The sequence below is a fragment of the Maniola jurtina genome, chromosome Z, assembly GCF_905333055.1.
Source record: "Maniola jurtina chromosome Z, ilManJurt1.1, whole genome shotgun sequence".
Taxonomy (NCBI): Eukaryota; Metazoa; Arthropoda; class Insecta; order Lepidoptera; family Nymphalidae; genus Maniola; species Maniola jurtina.
In genome coordinates this window covers 15,225,446-15,253,394 of record NC_060058.1, presented here as the reverse complement: position 1 = coordinate 15,253,394, position 27,949 = coordinate 15,225,446, and the positions used below count along the sequence as shown (strand labels likewise).

Below are 27,949 nucleotides of genomic sequence, written 5' to 3'. Positions count from 1 at the left end.
AAAATAAATAAATTTTTCATACACTACACAATGTCTTATTACTGACCTGTTATCTAAAGATAAAATACGTCATGACATTGCTATGACTTATCCGGGCAGTAATGTTGTACTGTATGTAGGGCACTGACTCAAATGTTGTAATCAGTCTATCTAGGTATACATTGACCTAAAATGTCAATTAACCACCAAAACATTCCAAATCCACATGGCTTAGGCATGTCTTTCAGCTAAATTAAGATTCTATTCTAGATTTTAGAGTTGTATAAAGTCAAAGTTATTTATTCGAATTGGGTACTATTATATACTTTCTGATTGTCAAACAATGATGTAATGGTGATAATAATTTTTTTTAAAAACCTACCTAACAAATTTCGTGATTCTACGACGGACGGATGGACGGACAGACAGACAGACAGTTCCGCTTTTACCCTTTGAGTACAGAACCCTAAAAGAGCTGAGGGGCCTTTGTCATGAGGTTTGGAACTACGGGGCACAGCCGGCACTGCCTGTCCACAGCAGTGACGCAGGCCGTGAATTTGTGATTTATTAGTAGATGCCGGTACCGAAGCGCGGCGTCGTGACTGCACTTACGACGGCGGCAGTCGTATAATATCTCCACACCGTCCAACACACAGAGTATACATACAGCTCGTGACAGTTAGGAAACTTGTAACAAAATAGGAATAAAATGATCAAATGAAATCATCATCATCATGATCAAGCAATTGCTGACCCACCAGTGAGCAGGGTCTCGGAGCTCACTCCGAGTGGGCCAGTCTGCCACGCTGGCCCAATGCGGGTCGGCAGACTTCACACGCCTTTGGAGCAGTTATACATGGAGAAATCTCAGACATACAGGTTTCCTCATGATGTTTTCTTTCATCGTTAAAGCAAGTTGATACGTAAACTTGAAGGATTACACCTTCAGCCAGGAAAACTTCAGCTTATTTAAAGACACTTTACAGGACAAAACATGGTTGCATTGCACGCAAGCAGACCACAGATAACCTAAAGAAGAAATGCTGGATTGCCATAATAGAGTTCAACAGAAAAATTCGAGTAGGTACTTACTTATTTTTCTTGTTGTCGATGACAAGAGGTCATTAATGTAAATATTTTACAATCGTTAATAAACTTTACGTTCAAGTGTTAAATGTAGTTCTATAATAACATTTGTTGGAGCCGGTGCCAAATAGCACGAACTGTCTATTCTTCGTATTGTTTGTAACGCCATAATATTGGCACCACATTGGCACTGTCTCCTAAAAATGTTATAATGTTTTTAGTAATTGAAGTCGGTTTTTTTTTTTGATTTCACAATTTTTAGTGGCCCCACTGTGTTAAAATATGATATGCCTGGTTAAAAACCTACAGTTTAATAAGCTATTACACTGATCGCGATTAATTTACTCTTATCCATTGAAGAGTTCTGTTCTCCGTCTCCGAAGATATTCATCAAATCTTCACGAAACTAAAATACCACCTCTGAAATATGACAAAACAAAACAAATTATCAAAATCGGTTCATTTGGCGGTGAAATCGCGTAACAAACATTAAAAAAACATTCAGTCGAATTGAGAACCTCCTTTTTTGTTGAAGGCGATTAAAAAAATCCTCGGAGATAGAGAATAGAAACTTCTATACGAATAAGAGTAAATCGCTCGCTGGCCTGTGGCTCGTGGCATTTTGCCTGGCTTGCCACTCTATTGTTGCGCCACTGCTGATGGGGGACTCTGAAGCATATAGCACCCACTCACGTAAGGAGATCCCGGAATAGCGTCTACTGAGTCCATGCGTCTACGTGATGGGCGCGGCTCATATGGCGGCGGCGGCAGGGAGGTTGGCTTTACGGTACAGTAAGAGTAAACGGTGTCGTATTAGTTAACAAATTGCGAAAAACCAAATTAAATTTGGATTTCACGGGCAGAGTTGTCTAGTGCACCTTATATTATATCTCCCACCTTAGGAGAGGCCAACATTCCCTAAAGTGGTGACCCGACAACCTCAATAGTGAACTAGTGCAAGGACTCAGAAACATGTTCGGACAGCAGCAGTCCCCAGCCCAGCCCAGCCCTGCTGACCACAAAGCAGCGGCGCAACTAAGCCGAATTGCCCCGGAAAAACAGGATGGATTGGCAGCTGTGACGATATCCTCAAGGATCCCTGAGTTTTGGATGGATAAGCCAAAATTGTGGTTTGCGCAATTCGAAGCCACTATATATGGTCAGAAATTGGGGGACGCGGCGAAACAAAATTTAGTGGTTACAAAGCTCACTAAAGGTGCCATTGAACAGATCAGTGATTTGATTTTAGAACCGCCGGAAAACAATAAATACGGAGCACTCAAGGAGCGTCTGCTCCAGGTTTTTGAAGAAACCAAAGAGCGCCAATTCCGACAACTACTTAGTGAAATGGAACTGGGCTCACAAAAACCATCTCAGCTGTTACGGAGGATGAAAGACTTAGCCAAAGGAAAGATAGCCGAAGAATCACTGCGAATGCTGTGGATCGGACATTTGCCGTCATCCGTTAGGGCTGTGCTAGCGGTTACCGACGTTGATCTCAATGCGCTTGCGGTGGTGGCTGACAAAATTATGGAGACAACAAAACCGATTGAAATAAGTGAGATCCAATCGGATAACGCCCAGAAACCGGACCTGGCGACACAGGTGGCAAAGCTTACTCTCAAGGTAGAGGCAATGGAACGAGGCCGCGCAGGACGGCGCGACGGGAGTTATCGTCGCATGTCATCAGCAGCAAGGTTCCGCGACCGGACCCCCCGTAGCAGGTCGAAAAGTAGATCACGTAAAAGCCCTGAATGGCTGTGCTTTTACCATTTCAAATTCGGAGCAAAAGCTAATAAGTGCATAGATCCATGTAATTGGAAGAAAAACACGCCGGATAACTAGACGCGGTGCAGTCAGCGGCGAAATGCATCTTAGGCCGTTTTCTCAAGACTCAATGAGTACGGAATTACTATTAATGTAGCTAAATGTAAGTTTGGTTTAGATAATTTAGAATTTTTAGGTTATGAAGTTCCCACTCAAGGTATTCGACCACTGGGCGAGAAAGTTGAGGCTATTGTCAATTTTTCCCGACCGGAAACGGTGGAGCAGCTCAGGAGATTCTTAGGTATGTTGAACTTCTACAGGTCACACATTCCCAAGGCGATAGAATATCAAGGTGAGCTAAATACTTACTTACATAATACTAAGAAAAAGGACAAGACTACGATTCAATGGACGGAAAAAGCCATCGAATCATTTGAGAAATGTAAAAGCAGCTTACAAAGCGCGGTTACATTATCGTATCCGTTACGTGATGTACCTTTGGCTCTGATGACGGACGCTTCTAACACGTGCGTCGGAGCCGTTTTGCAACAAAAGGTGAACAACGCATGGCAACCATTAGGTTATTTTTCCAAAATGTTGATGGAAGCTCAGAGAAAATATAGTACGTACGACAGGGAGCTTTTGGCTATATTTATGGCTATGAGGCATTTCAGGAATCTATATGAAGGTAGACCTCTAACAATTTTTACGGATCATAAGCCCTTAGTGTACGCATTTACTTAAAGTAATAGTAATGTTGACAGCCCTAGGCGAGTTAGGCAGTTAGCTTTCATCAGCGAGTTTACCACCGATATTCAGCATATAGGTGGGGAAGACAATGTGGTAGCGGATACGTTGTCTCGGATTACAACAATAACATGTCCTACTTCGATAAATTACGAAGAATTAGCCACCCAGCAACTAAGCGACGAGTATCTAATGCAAGTGTTGCAGAACACACACAGCGGTAAGTTGCAGTTTAAGCAGATTTATTTACCATTGTGTAGTAAACCTATTTATTGCGAAATATCGGAAAGTAAGGTGAGACCATATTTACCTAAAGAATTTCGACGTTTAGCTTTCGATTCGGTGCATAATTTAAGTCATCCGGGAATTCGGGCTAGTAGAAAATTAATGTCACAAAAATTCTTTTGGCCTAGTATGAACAAGGACGTGAATCGTTGGGCGAAATCTTGTACCAAGTGTCAACGCGTCAAGGTTCATCGGCATACGGAATCTGAGATAAATAAGTTTCCGAAAGTCGATCGTTTTCAGCATCTACACATAGATATAGTGGGACCCTTACCTATCACTGCAGACGGTTACAGATATTGTGTAACCATGATAGATCGTTTCACAGGCTGGATGGAAGCGTTTCCGACACGCGACATGACAGCAGAGACGGTAGCTGAAGTAGTTTTTACTGGCTGGATATCTCGTTACGGAACAGTTTCCAAGGTCACAACGGACCAGGGAAAATCTTTTGAGAGCAATTTGTTTACTCAGCTTATGAAATATTTAGGGATAGAAAAACTACGTACTTACTCCCTACCATCCCGAAGGTAACGGTATGGTGGAGAGATGGCATAGGTCATTAAAAGTAGCTTTAATGGCACGTTGTTGTTGTTGTTGTTTATTTTAGTGGCTTTTTGTTGTGCCACACAGCACAATTCACTTCGCCAAAGACGCGTTGTTTGGAGAAAACACAAAGGAGGTTGAACGGTTTATTTACATCCAAGTCTTTTCTGGACAATCCCAGTCCGATTTGTGGTAACTGGACTAGATGGGTTATGATGTTAGTAAATAACCTACAACAACACAAAAAAAAATATTATGTACATGTACTTACATAAACAATAATATATACAGAATATTTTAAACTTAATAGATTAATTTACAATTTTATTTTGTTAGACTTAATATATTTACACAAAAATTTTACATAGGGACTAAACACAAACATTAAGAGACATTCAACACTTAGGGGACGAGGGATCTTAGGAGGGAGAACATCATAAAGTTTATATACAAGTCTTGGACAGGAGAAGAGGATATGGGAGGGTGACCCTTCATCCAAACCGCATTCGCACAAAGAGTGATCTCTAATTCTCAGTTTGGCCAAATGGACTGGAGTGCAAGAGTGCCCGATACGTAACCGGGTGATAGTTGAAGCAACCCAACGAACCATATTTTGATGAAAAAAGAACCACGGTCTTCGGGGAATTTCAGATTGTAAAGAAGCATAATATTTACCTTTAACCGATTTTGATTCAATTCACAATGTGTTCCAAGAATTAATAAGGTCAGTTTTTGCAAGAGCACGCAGATCCTGCGAGTGATTTTTAAAATATGTTAGAGAACCTGATTCAGTGGCGAGCTTTGCATAGGAGTCTGCACTCTCATTACCTTTTATACCAGAGTGACCTGGGATCCATGCCAATGTAACAGAGAGACCTTTTTGGTGACAGGAGTATAGAGTTTCTTTGATTTTAAAGATGATGGAGATCAGAGCTTTACTACGGAAGGGATTTCCTTTAAGTGCTTGCAGGCAACTTAAAGAGTCGGTCAGTATAATTGATTGTTGTACGTTATGGGACTCTATAAAAAGGGTAGCTTCTAATATAGCAATAGACTCTCCTGTAAATACCGATGTTTCAGGGGGGCATTTGTATTGAAGGACTATCTTGTATTTTGGAATCCAGCAGGCAGCACCAACACAACCATTGTTGGATAACTTGGAGGCATCTGTATATATTGCTAAGGAATCGGACCAGTTGTTTTGAAGTATTTCATTAAATTTTGCATTTGCCTCACTTGTGTCTTTATGGAGACCTAGACTGGCAATCGGTGGGTTATATGTTAACCCTGCAAATGAAGAGGAGAACAAGGGGAGTTTGGGAGAAGAGTAGAGTGGATGTGGCAGTTGAGTATATTTGACAAAACTTTTTAAAAGGCATGGACGGGTATGGTTTGGCCTTAAGACGGAGGAAAGCTTATGAAGCTTATCCAATAAAGGATGGGAAGAGAGTTGTAATACTTTACAGATAAAGTGATCACTGAGATATTGAGCCCGTAGAAGTCTAGGAGGGTCAACACATTCAACTTGCAATACATTGGTGGGAGAAGATTTCATGGCCCCAAGAATGAGCCTTAGGCATTTATATTGAATTTTATTTAATTTTTCTGAAGCCGACTTATTTATAGGGTCTAAAATAAATAATCCATAGTCCATATGACTACGGATTATGGCGTTATATAATAACTTTTGGGTGTAAGGGTGGGCACCCCACCATACCCCTGACAAGGCTCGCAGGATATTAATATTGCTTTCACATTTACGGGTAACATAGTCGGAGTGAGCTACACCGTTCAGCCTGGAGTCTAGAACCACGCCAAGAAATTTGGTTTTGCATGCAAGAGAAATGTGTTGATCCTCAAACATAACATTGGGTATTGAAATTTGTCTTCTTCTTGTGAAGATGACTGCCTTGCACTTATCGATTGACAGTGTAAGCCCATGATCTGACAACCATTGGCCTAGATAATACAAAGCAGAGTTCAAACAGGTAGAAATTTCGTCCATGGAGTTGCAGCTGGCGTACAGAGCTATGTCATCTGCATATTGCAGGATGTTACAAAAACTTTCAACAGACATTTCAAGATCATAGGTGTAAATGTACACGAAACTGAACATATATATTATAGTGTAAATAAGGTATTAATTTATTTTTGTATTCTTAAAATTAATGAATTTATATTTTAACTTTTCATATTGTTATTTTAGTCACTATTCAAAATTTATGTATATATTTTGTTTAACTACCATTAGAAAATGAAAGTAGGTTTTATGAATTGTAAACTTATTTTAGAAATAAGACCTTAGTATGTTTAAAATATAAGAAAACTGTAACAGTATAAACTTTAAAAATTGTATCATTAGATAATGTACCTAGTTAATTTTAATTTTTTATCTTGCTTATTCATTTTAAATATAATATGTATCTTTCATACTGCATTGAACTAGAAAAATCGTTAGTTAGCATAATATCCTCTTTGTAACTCTTTGTGGTATTTGTACGGAATTTGCATGTAGTGTTTACTTTTAAATGATTTAACATAGTTGAGCATGATAGAAAAACCAATGTATTTATTATAGTTATTAAGTTTATGTTAAATCGCTAGTAAACCTTTAAATAAAAATAAAAAATAAAAATAAATATTGTAGAGCAGTGGGCTCAGAACAGAACCTTGAGGGAGACCTTTCCAGACCATTCTGGGGGGAAGATTTAGGGATTTAGTTCTCACCAGAATGGTTCTAGATGAGAGAAGATTGCATATTATTTGAGTTAATCTCGGTGGGATGCTCAGCTGTTGCAGTTTCTGCCTGAGTACCGGGAGAAGAACGTTATCATATGCTGCTGCAATATCTAGGAATACACCCACAAGGTACTCTCCTTTAGCTAGGGCTATTCGAATGTCTGTTGAAAGAACTCCAAGGCTGTCCATTGTACCAAGGCCCTTTCTAAAGCCAAATTGAGACTTGGCAATTAAGCCTCTGCTTTCTATTATCCATTCCAAGCGGTTTTTAATCAAGTGCTCCATAATTTTGGCCAAAGTTGAAGATAGGGCAATCGGGCGGTAAGCATTTGGGTCAGAAGGATCTTTACCAGGTTTCCTAATGGGGATTATTACTTGCGTTTTCCAAGGTCCCGGGATGATTCCTGATTCTAGAAACCTGTTTATCATGTTAAGAAAGCAGTGTTTCGCTTTATTGTTAAGTTTTACAATAAAGGAATATGGGATACCATCTTCCCCTGGAGTTGAGTCTTTAAGGTCCGAGAGAACACACTGCAACTCCAAGAAACTGAATGGGGCATCCATAGTGTCTGAGGAAGTAAGTGGAGTTAGATGAGGACAGGAATGTTCGCATGGAACAAATGGTGGAGCAAGTTTGTCAGCAAAAGCATCTAACCAAACAGATGCGTTATTGGAAGTTGGGTCACTAGAGGAGACAGATTGCCGGTATCTTTTCATTCTATCCCATACCAAGGTAGATGGGGATCGGGGATCCAGAGACTCGCAGAAAGTAATCCAACCTCGCTTTTTCTTTTTTGATACCAATCTCTTGACTTTGGCATCGGTGCGCTGGTATTCCAAAAAGTTTTCACGGGACATTAACATCGTGTAGGAAATTTCTGCATCTTTACGTTTTTTTATTAAGTTGGTGCATTCCTCATCCCACCAGGGAGGAGATGCCATAAAATCACGTTTAGTAGTTTTGAGTGGTATATGGAGGTCGGCTGAATCTTTCAAAATTTTGACAAAGTTATCGTAGTAAAGGACTGTACTGTCTTCATCTGATAAGTTATCAATAAGAAGGTCAACTGAGCAAAGCAAAGCAAAGAGATAGATCGACAGCAATGGCACGTCTTACGGTAGGTACTTCATGGGTAGATGAATTACCCGCAGTGTTGCTAGGCTTAAGAGCGGCACCAAGGAGTGATACCGGGATAAGTGCAGCTGAACTTACGTTTGGTAGAACCCTAAGGTTACCAGGAGATTTTTATGATGACGCCACAATAAAAATCTCCGAGTCAGAATATTTAAATAAGTTAAAAGATTCCATTGGTAAAATTAAGCCCAAACCAGAATCGCACGGTAATAGTAGAACGTTGTTTGTTCATCCAGATTTACAAGTGTGTGAGTATGTTTTCCTAAGAAATGACACCGTACGCCGTTCACTGCAGCCTCCTTACGACGGTCCTTATCGAGTTGCGAAGCGCAGTGGTAAAGTATTTCTTATTCAGATAGGTGACAGGTTGAGTTCTGTATCGATCAATCGACTAAAACCGGCGTATCTACAAAATGAATCGGTAAGTATGGACATTCCCGAAAACGACAATTTGGTAAAAACTACCCGGAGTGGAAGAGTAGTTAAGAAACCAATTCGTTTCATGGAAACGTAGTTGTAATGATTCGATTATATATTATAGTATTAAAATTTCTAAAGTTAGTGTTCAGTATATAATAAGTATTATAATGTTGTATTGGTTTCATAATTTTAGCTAATAGGTATACATAAGTAGAACGATGCAATTGTCTTACGCAGCACAACTCTTTATATTGTTTAATAGATAGTAATATATAATATTTTTTGATATGTGTGTTTGCGGTAATATGAGTACTTACATGTTCATTATTCTAAATGTTACCTACTTTGTGTATTGTTATGTTTCATTTTATGTTATGCATAGAGATAGTTTAATCCAAGATGTTATGTGATACTTTTGTGTCAGCGATTGTAGCGGCAGGCGAGCGAAGTGTTGCATTGTGCACGTAACATATGCAGTCTCCCGGAGATGCCTACTAATTTTTTTTGTATAAAAGAGAAATTAACTTTTAAAAATTTTTTTTTTGGCAAGTAACATGATGCCCGCGCCTGAGTCAGCGGACCACCGCGGCTGCCGTGGAATTATAATTTTATTCTATATATTTTAACACAGTCTGTACTACGTTCCTGTATTGGTAACACGCGTTGATAATAAACGAGATTATAAGGGAGATGTAGCATTCTTTATATCTTCCACCTTAGGAGAGGCCAACATTCCCTAAACGTCCATTATCCTTGCCATTATCTGATTTGGTGTTGCCGTACGTGTCAAAATTCCCAATATTGAAGGACAAATACTAAACAAGTGTAAATTTAAAATTTATAACACGCAAATCATATTATCATACCATATTTTATTTATTGAGATTATTACATTGAGATACATACAAATAAAAAAAATGAGTATTAGTTTAAAGAATTTATATATATATTATTAAGAAGTGTAAATTAAAAATTTATAACACCCCCGACAACTGAAGGTTACAGTAACTAGAAAAGAGCTGATAACTTTCAAACGGTTGAACCGATTTTCTTCAATTAACTATTATTATAGCTAAGAACACTCCCGATCAAGCCACCTTTCAAACAATAAAACTAAATTAAAATCGGTTCATTAGTTTAGGAGCTACGATGCCACAGATACACAGATACACACGTCAAACTTATAACACTCCTCTTTTTGGGTCGGGGGTTAAAAAAAGTAAAAGGACTCGCCAATAATGAAAGCCGGTCAATCCTGAAGATAAAATTTTGGTATTATAGCGTACTAGTGGCCTCTCGATACTCCATGCAATAGGTACAGTATTAAAAAGAAATCAAAATCAATAAAAAGCTTTAATTAAAAAAAGTTTCGTTTTGGATTTAATTTATTTTAAAAAGCAGTCGCAATAATTATTCTATGTAAACTGTCTAAATAAAATAAAAATATTATCCTGATACATCTTCGGAAATGTCCTCCTTAACTTTAATATTATTTTTAACGTGTCTTCTCTTGGAGTAACCAGAATCATTAATTTCCTTCATAACGCCTTTGCCTTCAATTTTTCTTGTGTTCATGTTCTTTTTCTTGTTTTTTGGCCTTTCTTGGAGTTTCTTGCCTCGGCGGACTTTGGCGTGTGTTTCGGTGGTAGTTCGGTCTTCGTCGTCAACGTCTCGTTTTAAGGAGCTCTTGAACGTCTGTCCTCGTACCGGTTCGTATAAGGAGAAGGTGATTCGGTCATGGTGTATCTGTTGATATTAAACTTATTTTAACTGAATAAGTACTTTTAAAATTTTGTTTCATTCCGATACAAGTCAGAGCCCTTGCTTACGATCCCACCTGGTGGTGAGTGAGTGGCAGTCTAAGATGGAAGCGGGCTTTTGCTTGATGTGAAAACTTTGAAGGGGTACAGCAGTTTCATTAAACCAACCCCTTATCGGTTTCTACGCGGCATTGTACTGGAACGCTAAATCGCTTGGCGGCACAACTTTGAGTGGTAACTAGCCACTGAGATTTGACGCCTGCCTGTGACGTTAAAGCCTGAACCTTCCTTCCTATCCTGTTGTGTTCTGTGCTACTACTAAAGCTACTACTAAACGTACTACTAAAGCTACTCACCCTGTACTCCACGGTGAGGTTGCACTCTTCCTCGTCCTCACACACGAGCGAGTTGACGTCGGCCGGTTTGACGGCAGCGACCGGACGTCGGGCCGCGCGCACGAAGCGCCACAACGAACGCACGCGCGGCCCGCACGCGTGGATTATGTCGCTAACCTAAAATAAAGATAGCTAATTTACCTAGCTCACCTAAAATAGCAATAGCTCACATACCTATCACGCATAAAATAAGAATAGCTGATATACCTTACTCACTCACTTAAATTCCATATCCATACTTAATATTTAGGTAACTATAAATGCGAAAGCGTGTCTGTCTCTCAGTCTGCTAGCTTTTCACGGCCTCATAGTTTACCGTTTTGACGAAGTTTTGTACAAAGGTAACTTGTATACCAGGGAAGGACATAGGCGCCTATAGTAAAAATAGTTGTCCCACAAGGTTCTTCTTAGGACCTTTTCTGTTCCTCATTTATATTAACGACCTCCTTTACCTCCACGCGAAGCATAATCATGACAAAGTATTGTTTGTTGATTATATATCACTTTTACTTAAAAATAATCAGTATTAAAAATCTTTTGACGAAGTAAGCGATTCTCTCGCCAAGGTGGTACAGTTCCAAGCTAATAACTTAGTTACATAGAAGCGGTATACCATTATTAGTTAATGTTATAGATGTTATACTTATTTTTGTCGTCACGTACACAGCGTCGTTAGAGATAAGTTTATAATTGGGATGATGCCTATGTGAAAAATAAATAATTTCTTAGGAATTATTAAATAGAGAGTCTTCCAAAATTAGTAAGACCCACGTCCGCTGTTAGTTATAAGTTTGCTAATTATTTTAAACTATCGATTTAACTAAAAAGTACGTCCAATTATGTCAAATGTCTATGACGTCACAATGACGTCACATCTGTGAATTTCATACAAGCTCCCTTACTAAGCGATCGTTTTGACGTTTGATAAAAAGTCACTGATTGGACTACTGGTATAGTATTGTCGCTTTTACCGGTATTAATAAAGAACGTTAGTGAATGTGTGTGATTATGTCAATATTTTTTTCATTACTTTTTAAGGGTACTTTGGTAACGTTATGAAAAAATACCGGTTATTCGGTATTTTACCTTCATGAGCTCCCCGCCGTCACACGTGGAACTCTGCCGAGTTTCAACGCCGAAGCTATTGATGCAGGCGCGGTCGTCGGCCGTCAGGGATTCTATTTGAAACGCGCATTTCGGTATTGTATCTGCGCGCTCCTATGAAATATGATTAAAAATATTTATCATCATCTCAATCTTCGCCACTAATGAACAAGCGTCTCTTTTAAGAATTATAAAGGTAAACTTAACCAGCGCTGATCAAGTGCGGATTGGCCGATTCCACATACCTTTGAGAACTTACGCAGAACGAAAATATTTTATAATAGGTACATGGTGTAACCAGAACGCTAGCAAAAACGATACATGATAGTACTGATGATTACTGATAAGGTACCATAAAAAAAAAAAAACAAAAAACAACAACAAAAAGTTGAAAAGGCCTGTATTTTTTAAAAGTTCACAATATACCTATTGCAAATAAAACATCTGACTGACTCTGGGAATTCAACGAACGTTACGTAAATAGGTCACTCGATATCAATGCCGCGTCGTAGGGCATCGACCCGAGTATTGCACGCTTTACAATGCGGGTTTGAAAAATACTAAATCACTAAAACTACAAGATAAGACAAATAGTTATTGGCATTGGATTGTGTTTAGGTAGTATAAGTTTTTGCTTATATTACTTATTTTATTACGATCTTGGATATAATATTTTATTATTAAGTATGTAATAATTAACTAAAACTTCGATTTTTAGTACAAAAAATTACATCTAATATTATTAACATTGAGACAGTAGTGATTTTAAACTAATAATAAAAATGACAGTTTCCTTTTGAATGATATATAGCGAGCGTTCTGGTTTTACCTTGTAGTGCGCCCTCTTATGCATTTCAGCGAGACATTACTTAGGCACTCCGCACTTGTTTACCTTTTAAGCAAACTGAGGAAAACTACAATATAGAAAACTAACTGATCTAATTAGAGAATTTGAAATATGTATCTATACTTACCCATCCGATTTCATCACACTGCTTCGGCTCGTCGTAGCAAATATAATAATTGATCGCCTTTGAGCCGTCTGCCCTCTTCTCCGTGGACCAAGTGTACCAATTTTTACCAAACTTGAACATACTGTTGATATGACTCTGTCGGTATATAAGTGGGAACAGCAGCTCATTCGGGTGCTGTCTCGATTTCTCCGTGGTAGACTTCTCTTCTTCATACTCGAAAATCGGCTTTTCCGCGTGTCGTTTTCTTAGGAACGGTAACATGGTGACTTCAACCTTTTTCTTGAAGTCCCAGGATTCTGTCTGTACTTCGTCCTCTACTCTGGAATCTTCTTCGGAATGCATGATGACTTTGACTTTGACTGACAACACTGTTACTGTTTGTATTAGGCATAACAGCAAGTTTGCGGATTTCATTGTGGACTGTTGGTGTGCGAATGTGTTTGAAAGGCGTGATAGAGAATAAATACATTTCTGTTTGGTTAAGTTAAGGATGTTGTTGATTTGGTGGAGTCGATAAGAGAGATGTTTATAAGCAATAATTTGCTTTGAGCGGTTAACAAAAAGTGCCGATTTTCCTGCTTTTTAGGGTTCCGTACCTCAAAAGGAAAACGGACCTTTATAGGATCAATTTGTTGTCTGTCTATCTGTCAAGAAAACCTATAGGGTACTTTCCGTTGGCCTAGAATCATGAAATTTGGAACGTAGGTAGGTCTTATAGCACAAGGGAAAAATCCGCAAACCATGAATTTGTGGTTACACAAAAAAAAATTAAACTGTGTTTATAAAAAAATTAGGTATTGTTATTTTCAATTTTCAAAGTACGATAACTATACCAAGTGGGGTATCGTATGAAAGAGCTTTACCTGTACATTCTAAAACAGATTTTTCTTTATTTTTATGCATAATAGTTTTTTATTTATCGTGCAAAATGTCGGAAAAAATACCAGTGTACGGAACCCTCGGTGCGCGAGTCTTGCACTTGGCCGGTTTTTTTTTTATTTCTTAAACTGTATGAGCACTTTCAGATGTTTAGACTCGTTTTTCCTGTAGATAACGTGCTATAAGTGATTTATTGGTAAAAATGTGAGAAGTATAGTATCGACTCATTATTTTGCCACCACTTTTTCGTCCAACTACATAAGTGATGGCAAAAAACAAATCGATTCCGACGGAAGCAAAAAACCAAATTAAGTTTGTAAAAAAACAACTTCATAACGTTTTCGGAAAAATTTGTCATCAAAATGTATTTTTTTTTAAATGAGAGCAGTTTCCGTTCATTTAACTTTTTGTTAGTTTGGTCCCCATCGAATACGCCTGTTGAGCTTCGCTTCCAAAGTAGGTAGGTATTGCAAAGGTCGGGTACCTTAAGTGGAGCGGAATGGTGGCGAAAAGATTACTGTATAAGATGCGATTTCGCCGGTCTTCAATGCAGAATCTCCGGATTCGTGGTCTGTGACTATCACTAGCACCTACGTTTCATATTTCAATACGTATGCAATGAAATTAAATGCAAACTTAAACATAACCTAACTAACCTACAAAACCTTAGAGCATATATTTTTCTGTGAAATTTTAATATAATATAGTTTATTCAAAAGTGACATGTTTCTTTTATAGGATTGGATGGAACAATCTTATACATTTTTCCCAATCCTGAAAAAGTACCACACCGGTTTCGGACTTGGCTCTATGCAATTGGTGGAGATATACTGGCATTGGAAAACAAGACTATTTTTAAGTATCGGAGAGTAACTATGTCATCATTATTTTCAATCTAACTACAAAAAGACGTAGATGTTCAAGACATTATACAAAAAAGTTGTATTGATTATTATAATAAATGAAATAAATGAATTTTGTTTTTTCTTTTCGTTTTGATACACGTTTTATGCTCTTTTGTTTAGAAAGTTAAATATATTTTTTAAAAGCTAAAAAGAGCTTTAAACGTGTTTCAAAATATCCGCAAAATTTACATTTACATAGAAAAATAAAATTCAAATGAAAGATAGCCTGCCTAGCTATACATAAATAGCTATAGTTATATACACAAGAAAATTAGTTTAGGAACGAACCACCAGGGGCGCTGGTTTCCATATCTCTCCATTTACGTGGGAGCGATAACTCTATACCCTATATACATCCTACTCTATGGTCTGTGATGCAGAATGTAGGCCAATGCCTGTGTTGCCAGATGTCGAAAGTGTTTTCTCGTACCATGGATGTCAAATATCTCGTACTTTTGGAAGATAATCTCGTACAACTTTATTAATGAAGATCATAGTTTAAAATTTAAAAATCTCCTAATATCTGCATTTTACACAGTCCCGCAAATTACTACTGCGCTTGGCCGCCGTTTTAGTGACGTCAGTACTAGACTGAAGTTTTGAGCTGATGGTAGTTAACTATATTTTTATTTTGGCTGACGTAAAAATGACGTCATTTCGATATTAATGAGATATGGTTCCAGCGCAATAGCAATCTGTGGGTCCTACTAGCTTTCGATTTTTATTTTCTTTTTTAAAAAGAATATTATCCATGTTAAATGACTAATATTCCCCTTTCCTCTCCAACTAAGCGTCAGGCTTGTGCTAGGAGTAGGTACGACAATAGTGCAACGGGCGGGGTTTGAACCGTCGACCTTTCGGTTTTCAGTTCACTCCTTTACCGGTTGAGCTATTGGGGCTCAAAGAGTAGGTATATTCATTCCTTGAAGGCGTAGCTTTCAAATGAAACGAATAGTACAGTAATTAATACGCCATCTAATTAATAGACATTTTAATACTATTGAGTATTGACTATAACAAGGTTACTATAAGGTTGATCTAGGTAATGAAGCTAGTGATGGGCTTAGTCGATCTTTTATTTTATTATTTTCATTTTGTAATTATTTTGGCTAGAAAACATGGCGCATGCAGTCATCATAGTTAAAAACTCGTACAAAAGTGTACGAGATTTTATTTTTCTCGTATCTCGAGACTGCTAAATCTCGTAATCGTACATCTGGCAACACTGCGTTGGATTTTATTTGAAAGCCTCCCTCCACCTTCGACAGATGGCGTTATTGTAGAACCATGATTCAGTACCCGATTGACCGACAGATGGCGCTTGCCAGTTACCTAAAGTAAACTTTCTTCAATGGATAAAATAATCCGTTTTATAATTCAGATCGATTTTCAGATATTATATGGAAAATCGCTCTTAATTACAAATCGGATTATTTCATTTTTGGATTTTAAAGAGTCAAAATAAAACACAAAGTACTTATTAGTTTTATATTTATCCGGCAAGGCCAATTTAGCATTCCGGTAGGTACGATGCCGTAGAAACCGATCAGGGATATGTGTTCAAGTTATCTTGCTTCCATATTAGACTGCATTATCACTTACCATCAGGTGAGATCGCAATCTTGAGCTAACTTGTATGTTTTTACCTACCTGAAGTTCGACGAAGCCATCTAGACAGAGCAATTCTGGGGTAAGGGAGCAACCAGAGACGGCCCCAGTAATTCCGGGACCTATATGACTAGAGTCGTTGTGGTCGTCATTTACCACAAGATCAAAGGCGTCCGAGTACTGTGGTCAAAATTCTACTGAGTCATTCGAAGCGATTCGCTTCCTCGTTTCTAATATACACTGGTAGGATACATAATCTCTCCCTGCCAGTTACAATATTGGGACCTTCAAAAGAAGAGTGAATAGGCACCGTCTAGGCACGGCAAGTGCGGATTGACAGACTTGACACACCTTTGAAAACATTATGGAGAACTTTCGTGTGCAGGTTTTCTCACGATATTTTCCTTCACCGCTAAACTAAGTAACATATACTTAATTGCTTACAACGCACATATTACCTATACCTAGGTAGATATAAATCTGAAAAGTTAGATGACACCCCCGAATGGAAGGCCGTTGTTTTGACCGCAGGCTATCTAACCGCTTGTCCTTACATTTCAGTAAAGAGATGTTAAACAGATACAAAGAAGTGATTCTTCTAAACGAGGAGTTACTACTCCTACTACTACTACTAGTCAAGTGCGACGCGCTACTCAGGAGCAAGCGGTGGCTTCACTCAAAAGCTTACACACGATTCTTCAACAGGCAGCCAGACTAAGAGGTAAACAATAATAAAATATTTATTTGAGACTGAACTCAAATATTTTTGGCTCTGTCATTTGTAAGGGATTACGTAACAGAGAGAGCATACTAACTTCTTTTCGTGGATAGAGTATACATTTTGTACGCGACTTCGTCACTGAATAGCCAGATTAATCCATTGCGCAAAAAATGAGCTGGCCCTTCTGTTAATAAATTTTTTTTACAATACGACTAAATATGTTAGGTACCTACCCTACAATGAAACTATTATAAATTATAATAGTAGTATTTTCAGTGGGAAAATATAGCAGTGGTGACAGCGTGTAGAAAAGCCGTAAGCGACAACAACGTGGAAGCTCTAGTGAAAATACTACAAGTCGGCGACATTTAATGAAACACGATAATGTTGACAAAAATATTGTATTCACTCAACCGAAATGTAATTTTAGCTTGTAAATTAAACTAGTGTTTTATTTATCTTACCCAGTAATCAGCCTTGGTAGGTAGTATAATGAACACAGTCTTATAACACTGTCAGTAATTTGTTCAGTAGCATAACGAACACATCACACGGTGATCTGTTAAGTAGCATAATGAACATATCACACTGTGATCTGTTAAGTAGCATAATGAACGTATCACACAGTAATCTTTTTAGTAGCATAGTAAACATCGTCAACGCTACAATTGAGCATCAGCCTAGGTTCAGATCGCTTACGCTCCATATGTATCAGCTGCATGGCAGAGAGACTAGCGCATAGAGCGTGAGCCTGGGAGCAAGTGGGACCTCGGCTATCGGGAGCAGATCGATACGGTCGGCCGTCGAGAGCTGCGAGGGTGGCTGCGGTCACTAGCATGCGGGACATGGTTGTCTCGTCTGAGCCGGTTCGTTCCACCTAGGACAAAAAACTCTATCAATGAAACAAGGTAAAGTTGAAAATTAAAACCTGACTGCGATCGTCTTAATAAACGCTAAATATCATAGTAACTAAAATTGTTTTTCTGTCGCTTGGTTTATATTTTAATGTTGTAGGACAATTATATTTTTATGAACTCAGAATTTTTTCCTCTTTCATTCGACACCCCACTCGATACAATAGTAAAAAATAAAAATATATTTTTGGACAACCCACTTTTTTTCATGTAACATACGTTAGGTCAATTTTTTGGTATAAAATATAGCCTATGTCACCCAGACCTTTACGACCATTTACGACGAATTGATTGACACCTCATTAATCAAAATCGTCCCAGTAGTTTAGGCACAGGTTTAGGCGCTACGGTGGAACACACAGAATCTGGATACAATTATACACACATACATACATACATACTACATACAGACTGCTAAAATCATAACCCTTCCTTTTGGCTTTGCCGCAGTCGGGTAAAAATAGATATGAGACAAGACTGATGATACCTGCGACTTGGTCCGCGTGGTTCCCGAGGAAATTTTTAAGTTTTAGTATTTAAAAATCATGTTCAAATTTTGGGTCTACATTTTAGAGAATCTACATTTTACATGTACTAACTCAAGGTTTTAGACCTAGCATTTTTAGCTTTTAGATAGATAGATGGATAAAAACTATTGCACACAAAACATGAAATAAGACAAAACGAAGAAGCAGAAAAAACTAAAAACAAGTGTAAATTAAAAATTTTCAACACCCCCGACAAGTGAAGGTTACAGTAACTAGAAACGAGCTGATAACTTTCGAAGCTTTCGCGCCTACGATCCAAAGTATCTGAGTTTTCCAAAACATCATTTTCAAATAAATAATTATGTATATCTAAGATATCTAGGCAACGTCCATCTTGACAGCTTGACATTTGTCAATTGACACTTGAATATTAAGAACCTAAGGGTTATCTAACCTTCTTTTCTACAAGAAAACTAGAAAATAGATGATAACTTTTAAACGGCTGAACCAATTTTTTTGGATTATAGCTAAGAACACTCTCGATCAAGCCACCTTTCAAACAAAAAAAGTAAATTAAAATCGGTTCATTCGTTTAGGCGCTACGATGCCACAGACAGATACACAGAGACACAGATACACAGATACACAGACACACAGATACACAGATACACACGTCAAACTTATAACACCCCTCTTTTTGGGTCGGGGGTTAAAAAGGTGGCCTTATTGCTCAGAGCAATCCCACCAGGCACCCTTTATCCTTATAGTATACAGTATATAAGACTTACCTCAGCCGCCATGGCTCGCAGGATGAGTCTCTCAGCGGGGGCGCAGCATCGTATAGCCCTCACAGTGTCGCTTGTGGTCGCTTCTTCTAAGGCAAGCTGGACTTCCCTGAGCCCGGCACAGTTGGGCGCGGCCAACTCCAACGCGCGCTCGCATAAAGAAATCGCGCGACGAGCGTCACCTGACACTGCTGCTACTTTTCTGTATAAGTAAATATAGGTTTAAGTGCACAACAGACGGAAACGTTTAAGTGCAGAAACCAGCCCAGAGAGATAGCGTTAAGGGGCATGAGACGGGTCTGCCCGCGAAATTCAAATTTAATTTGGTTCTTCGCAATTTGTAAACTAATACGACAACTTAGACTTCTGGCATCTTCACAAGTTTATATAAAATTTTTACTTGAAAGGGTCCAGTTTAAGAAATTAGCTTCAGAATCAACTAATTTGTGAGTTATAGTCGATACTAGAGCTAATTTCTTAAGCTAATTTCTATAAAAAGTGTAAACAATTCTGTTTGTCAATTTTATAAGTTTGTGGAGTTTTTTTGCAAAAAATATAATGCTACACTACAATGCACTGTTGTTAGATATGTAAGTATGAAGGGAAGGCCAGCCTCGTTACACCAAGTCTGGAGTCCACTCTAGTGGCCAGGACTTGCTACAGTATTTACTATTTAACACTGATTATACTAACCTAGCTATTAGTTACAAATGTCAGTGCGAGCGGGCGAGCTTCACTCTTGGATTTCTAATTTTGTTTTAATATGCTCGCTCGACTTCATACCTAGGTACATTACACGTGTAGCTAAACAAAAATTATTTTCTACTTTTTAGTGTTTGTGGTTTTTGAAGTCGGTTTTATTTTTCTTTTGAAAATTTTGGTGTTACATTTGCTCTGGCTAGTCTAATAGCAACGATGCACTGTAGCTGGCTGTGTAAGTGCTATAAAGTTAACCTTGTTAGCCTGTCTCAAGGCCATCATTGCTTTGAGTACTCATTTAGATGTTTTTTTTTTTTTAAATTACACAGACTAGCGCTTGGCTGCAATCAGACCTGCTAGCAAGTGATGATGCAGCCTAAGATGGAGCGCGCTTGCCTAGAAGTTGCCTATTCACTCTTGACTTGAAGGTACCCATATTATAGGTGGAAGGGATAACTGATGCCGGAAGAGCATTCCATATCCTAGCGGTTCGGATTAGAAAAGAGAAAGCAAATCGGCTATACAGACCTGGCTATTAGTTGCAGAGCATCTGGTATTATTTTAGCCCCGACTAGTCTGGTAGCAACGATGCACTGTAGCTGGTTGTGCGAGTACGGACCGAAGGATAGCCGTGTTATGCCAAGTCTGGAGGCCACATTAGGCTTCAGCACTCTCTCTGGCAGGTCAATAGTATTGGCTATAGCTAGCACGGTCAGCAGGGCGGTATTGTGAGTTGCCCACTCCATTATACTGTAGAGGACATCTTGTCGTCTGTTGCACAACGCGTCTAGCTGTAAAACAATATTACTAATGTTAATATTATAAAGTGCGTAATATAGTCATTGTTGTACGTAATGTATATGCTGTGGTAGCCTAGTGGTTAGAACGTCCGCCTCCTAATCGGAGATGGGGGGTTCGATCCCGGGCACGCACCACTATCTTTTCAGTCATGTGCGTTTTAAGCAGTTAAATATCACTTGCTTTAATGGTGAAGGAAAACATCGTGAGGAAACCTGCATGCTTGAGAGTTCTCCATGTTCTCAAAGGTGTGTGAAGTCTGCCAATCCGCATCGGGCCAGCGTGGTAGCCTAAACCCTTCTCATTCTAAGAAAGGACCCGTACTCAGAAGTGGGGCGGAAATGGGTTGATCATGAATGTTGCTCGTGACTTTGTATGGATTCAAGTACTAAGATTTTTAGTTTTTTACTGTATTCATGCAAAAATCACGTTGATACATTGCACCTTTGCGGCGTGTCTTTTAGTCACTCCTCGGTAACTTGGGCGGTCTCCTCAGCTTCCGGGGTGAGCTTGGATGGCTGAAGTGAAGACTTCGGTGGATAGGGGCAATACACATTCGGAAATTCGCATACATACAACTCGGAAAGACAGAAACGTTTAAGTGCGGAAACCAGCCCAAAGTGAAGAAAATAAAAGAAAACTGTAGTATTAAATTTTACCTCATCGACAACTAATACAGTGGGTGTGCTGCGCGGCCCAGGGTTTGTAAAACGTTTCTCCAACAGGGCGCAAGCTCGCTCCCAACCTACCGATTTGCCTAAAACACACAAATGACACTATATTTAGTATATTTTTACTTATAAGTATATTATGTAGATTAATTTAATTCATTTTAAGATTCATTGTAGTGATCAAGAAAAAGTTTTCTTTTTTTCAGAAAAAAGAAGTTCTTCGAAGCACTTCTGTTATAGACACATCAGCGAAAGCTAAAAAATAATAAAAATATTTTTGAAACCTGTGTGTGTGAGTTGCTTGTAAATCTGCACATAGGCCTGCCTGGGTTCCGCAATCATCATGCCATTCACTTCTACTAGTTGGAACTCCGGTACCTCCTGCTCCTCCTTCAGAGCCTTTAGGGCAAACTCCACGGTCGCAGTCTTGCCTGTCCCGGGCACGCCTGATATGTACATGCATCTGTACAAAATATACACCAAATTAAAATCTGGGAAAGATTGTTTTCACAAGCTTTTCCAACAGGACTAGTCATGAGTTGAGAATGTTGAATTTTTTATAGAATATTAGCCATGCAAATCATGACTATTTTATATAGCGAATACTCTCCTTTCCCCTCCAATTAAGCGTAAAACTCGTACCAGGAGTGGGTAAGACAATAGTGCAACGGGTGGGGTTTGAACCGCCGACCTTTCAGTCAGTCTGCCCCTCAACCATTGAGCTATGAAGGCTCTAATGACGATTTTAAGAGTAAAGAAGAATAAAATTATCTATTATTTTTGATGCAAATTTAACAAATTCTTCAATTAGTTACCCATGTTAATAAATGCGAGAGTGTGTTTGTTTATTAGTTTATTGGTTTGTCCTTCAATCACGTCACAACAGAGCCACGGATTTAGTTAAAGACATAGGCTAATTTTTATCTCAGAAAATCAAAGAGTTCCTATGGGATTTTAGAAACCTAAATCCATGCAGATGAAGTCATGAATCATCTAGTTTTTTATAAACGGAAATGGATTTTTAATTCAAATAAACTTTTATAAGGGCTTTTGCTATTTTGTGAATAGGTACATTCCTATTTTGATTTACAGCAAAAAATCAATACTTACCCACTTCTACCATGCAGCAATTGCATCCTCACAAATGTTAATATTTCCCTCAAGTGCCTTTCTCTTCCTGGTAATGATTTGTTCTCGATTATCAATTCTGAAAATAAAAACGATTCTTGTTATATAATTAATTAAAAAATTATTATAAGTACAACATATTACTTTGATATTTATTTTCATTACTAGCTGTACCCGGCATGCGTTGCAATGCCGTAAACAAACATGACTTTTTTTATTCATATATATATATATAAAATAAAATAATATATATATATATATATATATATATATATATATATATATATATATATATTATTTTATTCTAGTTTTTTGATGCAGGAACCATCTCGGGCGCCCTCAGAACACCCTACCAAAGTTTCATAACAATCTGATCAGCGGTTTAGCCGCCTATAGAACACAAACATACAAACATTGATTTTTATATATATGAAGATTGTTAGTACTAAGCACAGAATGATTAGATACATTTTCTGCTTGATATCATGATACTTACTATCAATGTTTTCAATAGGATGTGCCCTTTTTTGCAATGTTGGTGTAAGTTGGCTAATATTTATTCTTCTCGTGCCACTTTTAGGAGTTTTAGCAATTGACGTTCTTGGAGTCCTAGGGGTTTTAGCTATCGATGTTTTAGGAGTTTTAGGAGTTTTGGGCGTTTTAGCTACTTTAGGTATTTTTGGTAAAGATTTAAAGTCATCTTCGCTTTCAGAACTCTTTTGTGCAGATCTTCTTGTAGGGGTTTCACGAGGAATATTAGTATCTTCCTCATTCTCAAATACAAGAACTTTCTTTGGAGTTTCATTGCATATCTTACGTTGTGGAGTCTTTCTTTTTGGTGTCACAGCATTTTGTTGTATAATAAGTGAGTTTTCTCTTAGTTCCATGGAGAGGATTTCTTCAATGTTATTTTTATTAAGTTTCTTCGAACTTTTTGGAGTCTCTACTGCTAATTTCAAACTTTTTAGCGTAGCGTTTTTGGGTTTATTATTTCCACGAAGTTTTTCCTCAACACTGTATCTTTTAGGTTTTTTTGGACTTTTTGCCTCCAAACTTTTTGGGCTTGTTGTGACTACTATTACGGATGTAGATTTGGACCTTTTTCGGGTAGTAACTTTTGGTGTATCTTTTTCAGTCTTGTCAGCTGATATTTTTAGCGTAGCGTTTTTGGGTTTATTATTTCCACGAAGCTTTTCCTCAACACTGTCTCTTTTAGGTTTTTTTGGACTTTTTGCCTCCACAGACTCTTTAGAACTTTGTGGGCTTGTTGTGACTACTATTACGGATGTAGATTTGGACCTTTTTCGGGTAGTAACTTTTGGTGTATCTTTTTCAGTCTTGTCAGCTGATATTTTTAGCGTAGCGTTTTTGGGTTTATTATTTCCACGAAGCTTTTCCTCAACACTGTCTCTTTTAGGTTTTTTTGGACTTTTTGCCTCCACAGACTCTTTAGAACTTTGTGGGCTTGTTGTGACTACTATTACGGATGTAGATTTGGACCTTTTTCGGGTAGTAACTTTTGGTGTATCTTTTTCAGTCTTGTCAGCTGATATTTTTAGCGTAGCGTTTTTGGGTTTATTATTTCCACGAAGCTTTTCCTCAACACTGTATCTTTTAGGTTTTTTTGGACTTTTTGCCTCCACAGACTCTTTAGAACTTTTTGGGCTTGCTGTGACTACTATTACGGATGTAGATTTGGACCTTTTTCGGGTAGTAACTTTTGGTGTATCTTTTTCAGTCTTGTCAGCTGATATAGCTCTTTTATGAAGTAGTTTAGTGCCATCACTTTTAGGAACACTCCAATTTTTGTCTGAAATAGAAACTCGACTCATACGTTTCACCAAACTATTAGGGGTTTTAGGGGTATTTGGTGTAATATTTTTCCTAGGAGTACATAAAAGTTCTATAGCTTTTCTTTCTTCTTCTAAAACTGGTTCCAAGTAAGTTTTCCCTCTGCCTAGTGGCATTAGTCTGTATCTGCAGATGTAGGCGTATTTCTGATTGTGCAGTATGTCATCTGTATCTCTTGTAAAGGTACATATTACTGAGCATTTCTTAAAAAATGTTTCAATTGATACATCTGTGTCAAATGGTCGATGGTCTTCAAATACCTTTAAAAATATGAATAATTAGGTAGGTATGTACATACTTATCTTACAACTTACTAATACAGTTTGGATGTTCATGTTACTTATGCCACTTTTTATGCTGTAAATCGAAGAGTTTCTTTGAGATTAAAACCTATTAGTCCTGTGTCAGTCACGACCGATTCGGTCATTTGACTGAGGTCGCGCAAAAGTACTGATGAACGAATCAGTCGTTTTTGACCGATCCGGTTCAACCAGTCGCCACAAACCGAGAACGAAGAATGAAACTAAAAAATATTGAAAGAAATGATTGGTCTACAGATCATAGTAAAATAGTATATAATAATAAAAAGCCTTATATTTATCCTTAATAAATTTCTAAACAAAGAATTGGTTGACAAAAAAATAATAATTTTCATTTTAATATTAAGGACCTCTCATTGAGTAAAGGCCTCCTCCAGATTTCTCCAGGTCTTCCTGTCTAGGGCCTTTTTTTTCCAATTTATGCCTCCCGTTTCTTTGATTTCATTTTCCCAGCTTTCGACAGGTCTACCTCTCTTTCGTTTCCCAACTGGGCCACGCCATTCAGTCACAGTCTTTGTCCATCTTTTATCTGTGAGTCGAATAACATGACCAGCCCAATTCCACTTTAACTTCATGGCATGTTTTAATGCATCAATAGCTTTCGTTTTTTTTCTTATAACTGCATTTCTAGTTTTGTGTATTCTACGCAGACCAAGAATGCTCCGTTCCATTGCCCTCTGAGCAGTTTGGGATTTTATTTTTTGTATATTTGTTGAATATCCAGGTTTGGCTAGCATAGGTAAGGCAAGGTAGCAAACATGAATCCATTATTTTTGTTTTTAAATTGAGAGGTAAATCTGACTTGAGTATGTATTTATAGGCCCAGAATTTGTTCCATGTGATTTTTAAGCGTCTTTCAAGTTCGTCTCGGTGTCTTGACTTTTTAAACGAAATTTAGACTTTATAGTAAAATAGTCGGGAACCGTCGGGAATGTTAGCATCGAAGTTGTTCAAGAATATAACTACCTCGGCCAGATTATACAACTCGGCAGGAACAACTTCGACAAGGAGGCTGACAGAAGAATTCAGCTGGGCTGGGCAGCATTTTCAAAGCTACGTCAGGTCTTCGAATCGTCGATACCGCAAAGCCTTAAGACTAAGGTCTTCAATCAGTGCGTCCTACCTGTGATGACGTATGGAGCAGAAACGTGGACACTGACAGTTGGCCTCATCCACAAACTAAAGGTCGCTCAGCGCGCTATGGAGCGAGCTATGTTGGGTATCACTCTCAGGGATAAAATCCGGAACGAGGAAATTCGCAGAAGAACAAAAGCGACCGACATAGCTCAAAGGATTAGCAAGCTGAAGTGGCAATGGGCAGGTCATGTCTGTCGCAGAACCGACGGCCGTTGGGGCAGACGTGTTCTGGAGTGGAGACCGCGTACCGGTAAGCGCAGTGTGGGACGACCTCCTGCCCGCTGGACCGATGACCTGAAGAAGGTGGCGGGGAGCGGGTGGATGCGGAAGGCGGAGGACCGTGTTTGGTGGCGCGCTCTTGGAAAGGCCTATGTCCAGCAGTGGACGCATACGGGCTGATGGAATGGAATGGAAAAAGTAAAATAGTAATAGTAAGTAATAATATATAGATATGGACTAGGTAGGTATATTTTCCCAATATTTACCCTTGTTGTTATGTTCATTGTAAAATCGTAGGTATCTACCTACTTCATTTAGGCAACACGTGTATATGAGATGCATAAGGTTTTTAGTATGTATAAATCTTAACATAATGATTAAACACGTTTAAAAATAAAAGCTCAATTAAAAAGATAGGTAATTACATCATAACAGTGCATACAATCGGGAAAAATATTACAATAATGCAGCGATTTTGAACCCGCGTCGTCGGACGACCTATAACGAAACGCGAAACTATACGAAACGAGCGTGCGCAATCGAGACTTGGAGTCTCATCATCCGATTCACGACTGACGACTGAGACTGAGTACCGAATACCGATACATTTGTGAGGAACGAAGAGACTGATTGGACCGAAGTACCGAATGACTGATGACTGATGAACGACCGAAAAGATCTCAGTCGTTGCTGTAATCAGTACTTGAACGACCGAATCGCAGAGAATGAACGATTGACACAGGACTAAAACCTATATCCACCGACTGTCTCTGACATCATATAGTTTAAATTACATATTTAAGGAAAATTTTGTCAAAAAGTGGGATAGGAGTTCAGTTAGCATTTCATTTAGTCCTAAAAGAAAACTTTTTAGAAACATAGGAAAGTTATTCTTCTCATATTTTTTAGCGAAAACTTAAAAACAAATTTTTGGGCTTAGCCACTTTTTTGCAAAAGGATGAAAGATGACAGTTTAATTTACTTACCTCTCTACAGTAAAAATTAATAGGTTCAGCTTGGTTATAGCAGCCCTTAGGCAAGGCATCAGGCTTTGAATACCATTGCACTTTTGCTCTAAAAGGATTGTTATTATTTGAACTGTCTTCATATAACGCCAATATTTTAGCTGCATCACAACCACCTTCGGTATCAGGTCCTGCAGCATCCGCGTTCGATATCAGCACGAAATCGCCTATTTCTCCAACTATCTTTTTAAACTGGAACTTTCTGAAAAGAATAGTTTATACTTTGTACATTCAAAGTTTATGAAGGAATTTTGAGTAAGTAAATGAATAAACAAACGCATTTACTTGTAGTAATGAAAGGTTGTGAACTTCTGTTCATTTGGTATTATCTTACTCAGCCACGTCACGTTTTTGTTGATTGGTTTGTTTCGAGGCATTATAATAAAGTGAAAATCTAAAATTTAGATTTAGATTCTAAATATCCTGTTGAGTGAGGTTATGATGGCTCCCACTTCGCTACAACAAGCTGCAACAAGCCGACAGAACATGTGGACAGAACCAAAGAGAATATAATCACTACGTTATATTCAATGAACTCTGCAAAGAGTATGTACCTATAGTGCGTTTCATCGAATAGTACCTAAGGCGTTATGTTGGCTCCCCTGTCTGTCCAAGTCATTGGCATTGGCACCATATTTGCATAAGAAGACGCAGATTTTGTTTATTTTTATTTGATTTTCCTGAATGAATGAAATGAAAATCAAATGAAAATAAACAAAATCTGCGTCTTCTCATGCGAATATGGTGCCAATGACCACCCAACAGACAGGGGAGCCAACATAACGCCATAGGTACTATTCGATGAAACCATTATAATCACTACGTGTACTCTGTGGAACCAGCACAGAATATTAGAAAAAGCCA

The 27,949-nt window shown here is 38.2% G+C and overlaps 3 protein-coding genes and 1 long non-coding RNA gene across 5 annotated transcripts; 2 read left to right on the top strand and 2 right to left on the bottom strand.

Moving 5' to 3' along the window:
- Positions 1-2,037: 2,037 nt before the first annotated feature.
- LOC123880525 lies at positions 2,038-2,910 on the top strand. The gene has a single exon (XM_045928673.1). The coding sequence runs from the start codon at positions 2,038-2,040 to the stop codon at positions 2,908-2,910; it is 873 nt and encodes a 290-aa protein (XP_045784629.1).
- Positions 2,911-8,235: 5,325 nt separating this feature from the next.
- LOC123880719 lies at positions 8,236-14,321 on the top strand. Its single transcript, XR_006799320.1, has 3 exons — positions 8,236-8,957; positions 11,171-11,176; positions 14,312-14,321. It is a non-coding gene; the product is annotated as an uncharacterized LOC123880719 (long non-coding RNA).
- On the bottom strand, positions 10,044-13,434 carry LOC123880707. Its single transcript, XM_045928993.1, has 4 exons — positions 12,938-13,434; positions 11,946-12,077; positions 10,821-10,976; positions 10,044-10,450 (listed from the first exon to the last, which is right to left on the bottom strand). Exons 1-4 carry the CDS (start codon positions 13,349-13,351, stop codon positions 10,151-10,153), a joined length of 1,002 nt encoding a protein of 333 aa, XP_045784949.1. The 5' UTR covers positions 13,352-13,434; the 3' UTR covers positions 10,044-10,150.
- A 3,114-nt stretch (positions 14,322-17,435) lies between the features above and the next one.
- On the bottom strand, positions 17,436-27,582 carry LOC123880689 (origin recognition complex subunit 1-like). 2 transcript variants are annotated; one of them, XM_045928950.1, is made up of 10 exons: positions 27,371-27,582; positions 27,047-27,287; positions 24,263-24,644; positions 23,030-24,061; positions 22,516-22,612; positions 21,690-21,868; positions 21,394-21,491; positions 20,465-20,727; positions 19,241-19,439; positions 17,436-17,927 (listed from the first exon to the last, which is right to left on the bottom strand). In XM_045928950.1, the coding sequence occupies exons 1-10, from the start codon at positions 27,460-27,462 to the stop codon at positions 17,670-17,672; spliced, it is 2,841 nt and encodes a 946-aa protein (XP_045784906.1). In that variant the 5' UTR covers positions 27,463-27,582; the 3' UTR covers positions 17,436-17,669. The 2 variants fall into 2 exon arrangements, with proteins under 2 accessions (XP_045784906.1, XP_045784905.1); XM_045928949.1 differs by having other exon boundaries at positions 23,030-24,644.
- Between the last annotated feature and the right edge of the window lie 367 nt (positions 27,583-27,949).

Coding starts and splice junctions, on each gene's coding strand:
- LOC123880689 (XM_045928949.1), bottom strand. CDS start 27,462: ATGCCTCGAAACAAACCAATCAACAAAAACGTGACGTGGCTGAGTAAG. Junction 22,613..23,029: donor TCCTATTGAAAACATTGATA/GTAAGTATCATG, acceptor TTTTATTTTCAG/AATTGATAATCGAGAACAAA. Junction 20,728..21,393: donor CTGTATTAGTTGTCGATGAG/GTAAAATTTAAT, acceptor ATTGTTTTACAG/CTAGACGCGTTGTGCAACAG.
- LOC123880525 (XM_045928673.1), top strand. CDS start 2,038: ATGTTCGGACAGCAGCAGTCCCCAGCCCAGCCCAGCCCTGCTGACCAC.
- LOC123880707 (XM_045928993.1), bottom strand. CDS start 13,351: ATGAAATCCGCAAACTTGCTGTTATGCCTAATACAAACAGTAACAGTG. Junction 12,078..12,937: donor AGTGTGATGAAATCGGATGG/GTAAGTATAGAT, acceptor CATATTTCATAG/GAGCGCGCAGATACAATACC. Junction 10,451..10,820: donor ACCTCACCGTGGAGTACAGG/GTGAGTAGCTTT, acceptor TAATATCAACAG/ATACACCATGACCGAATCAC.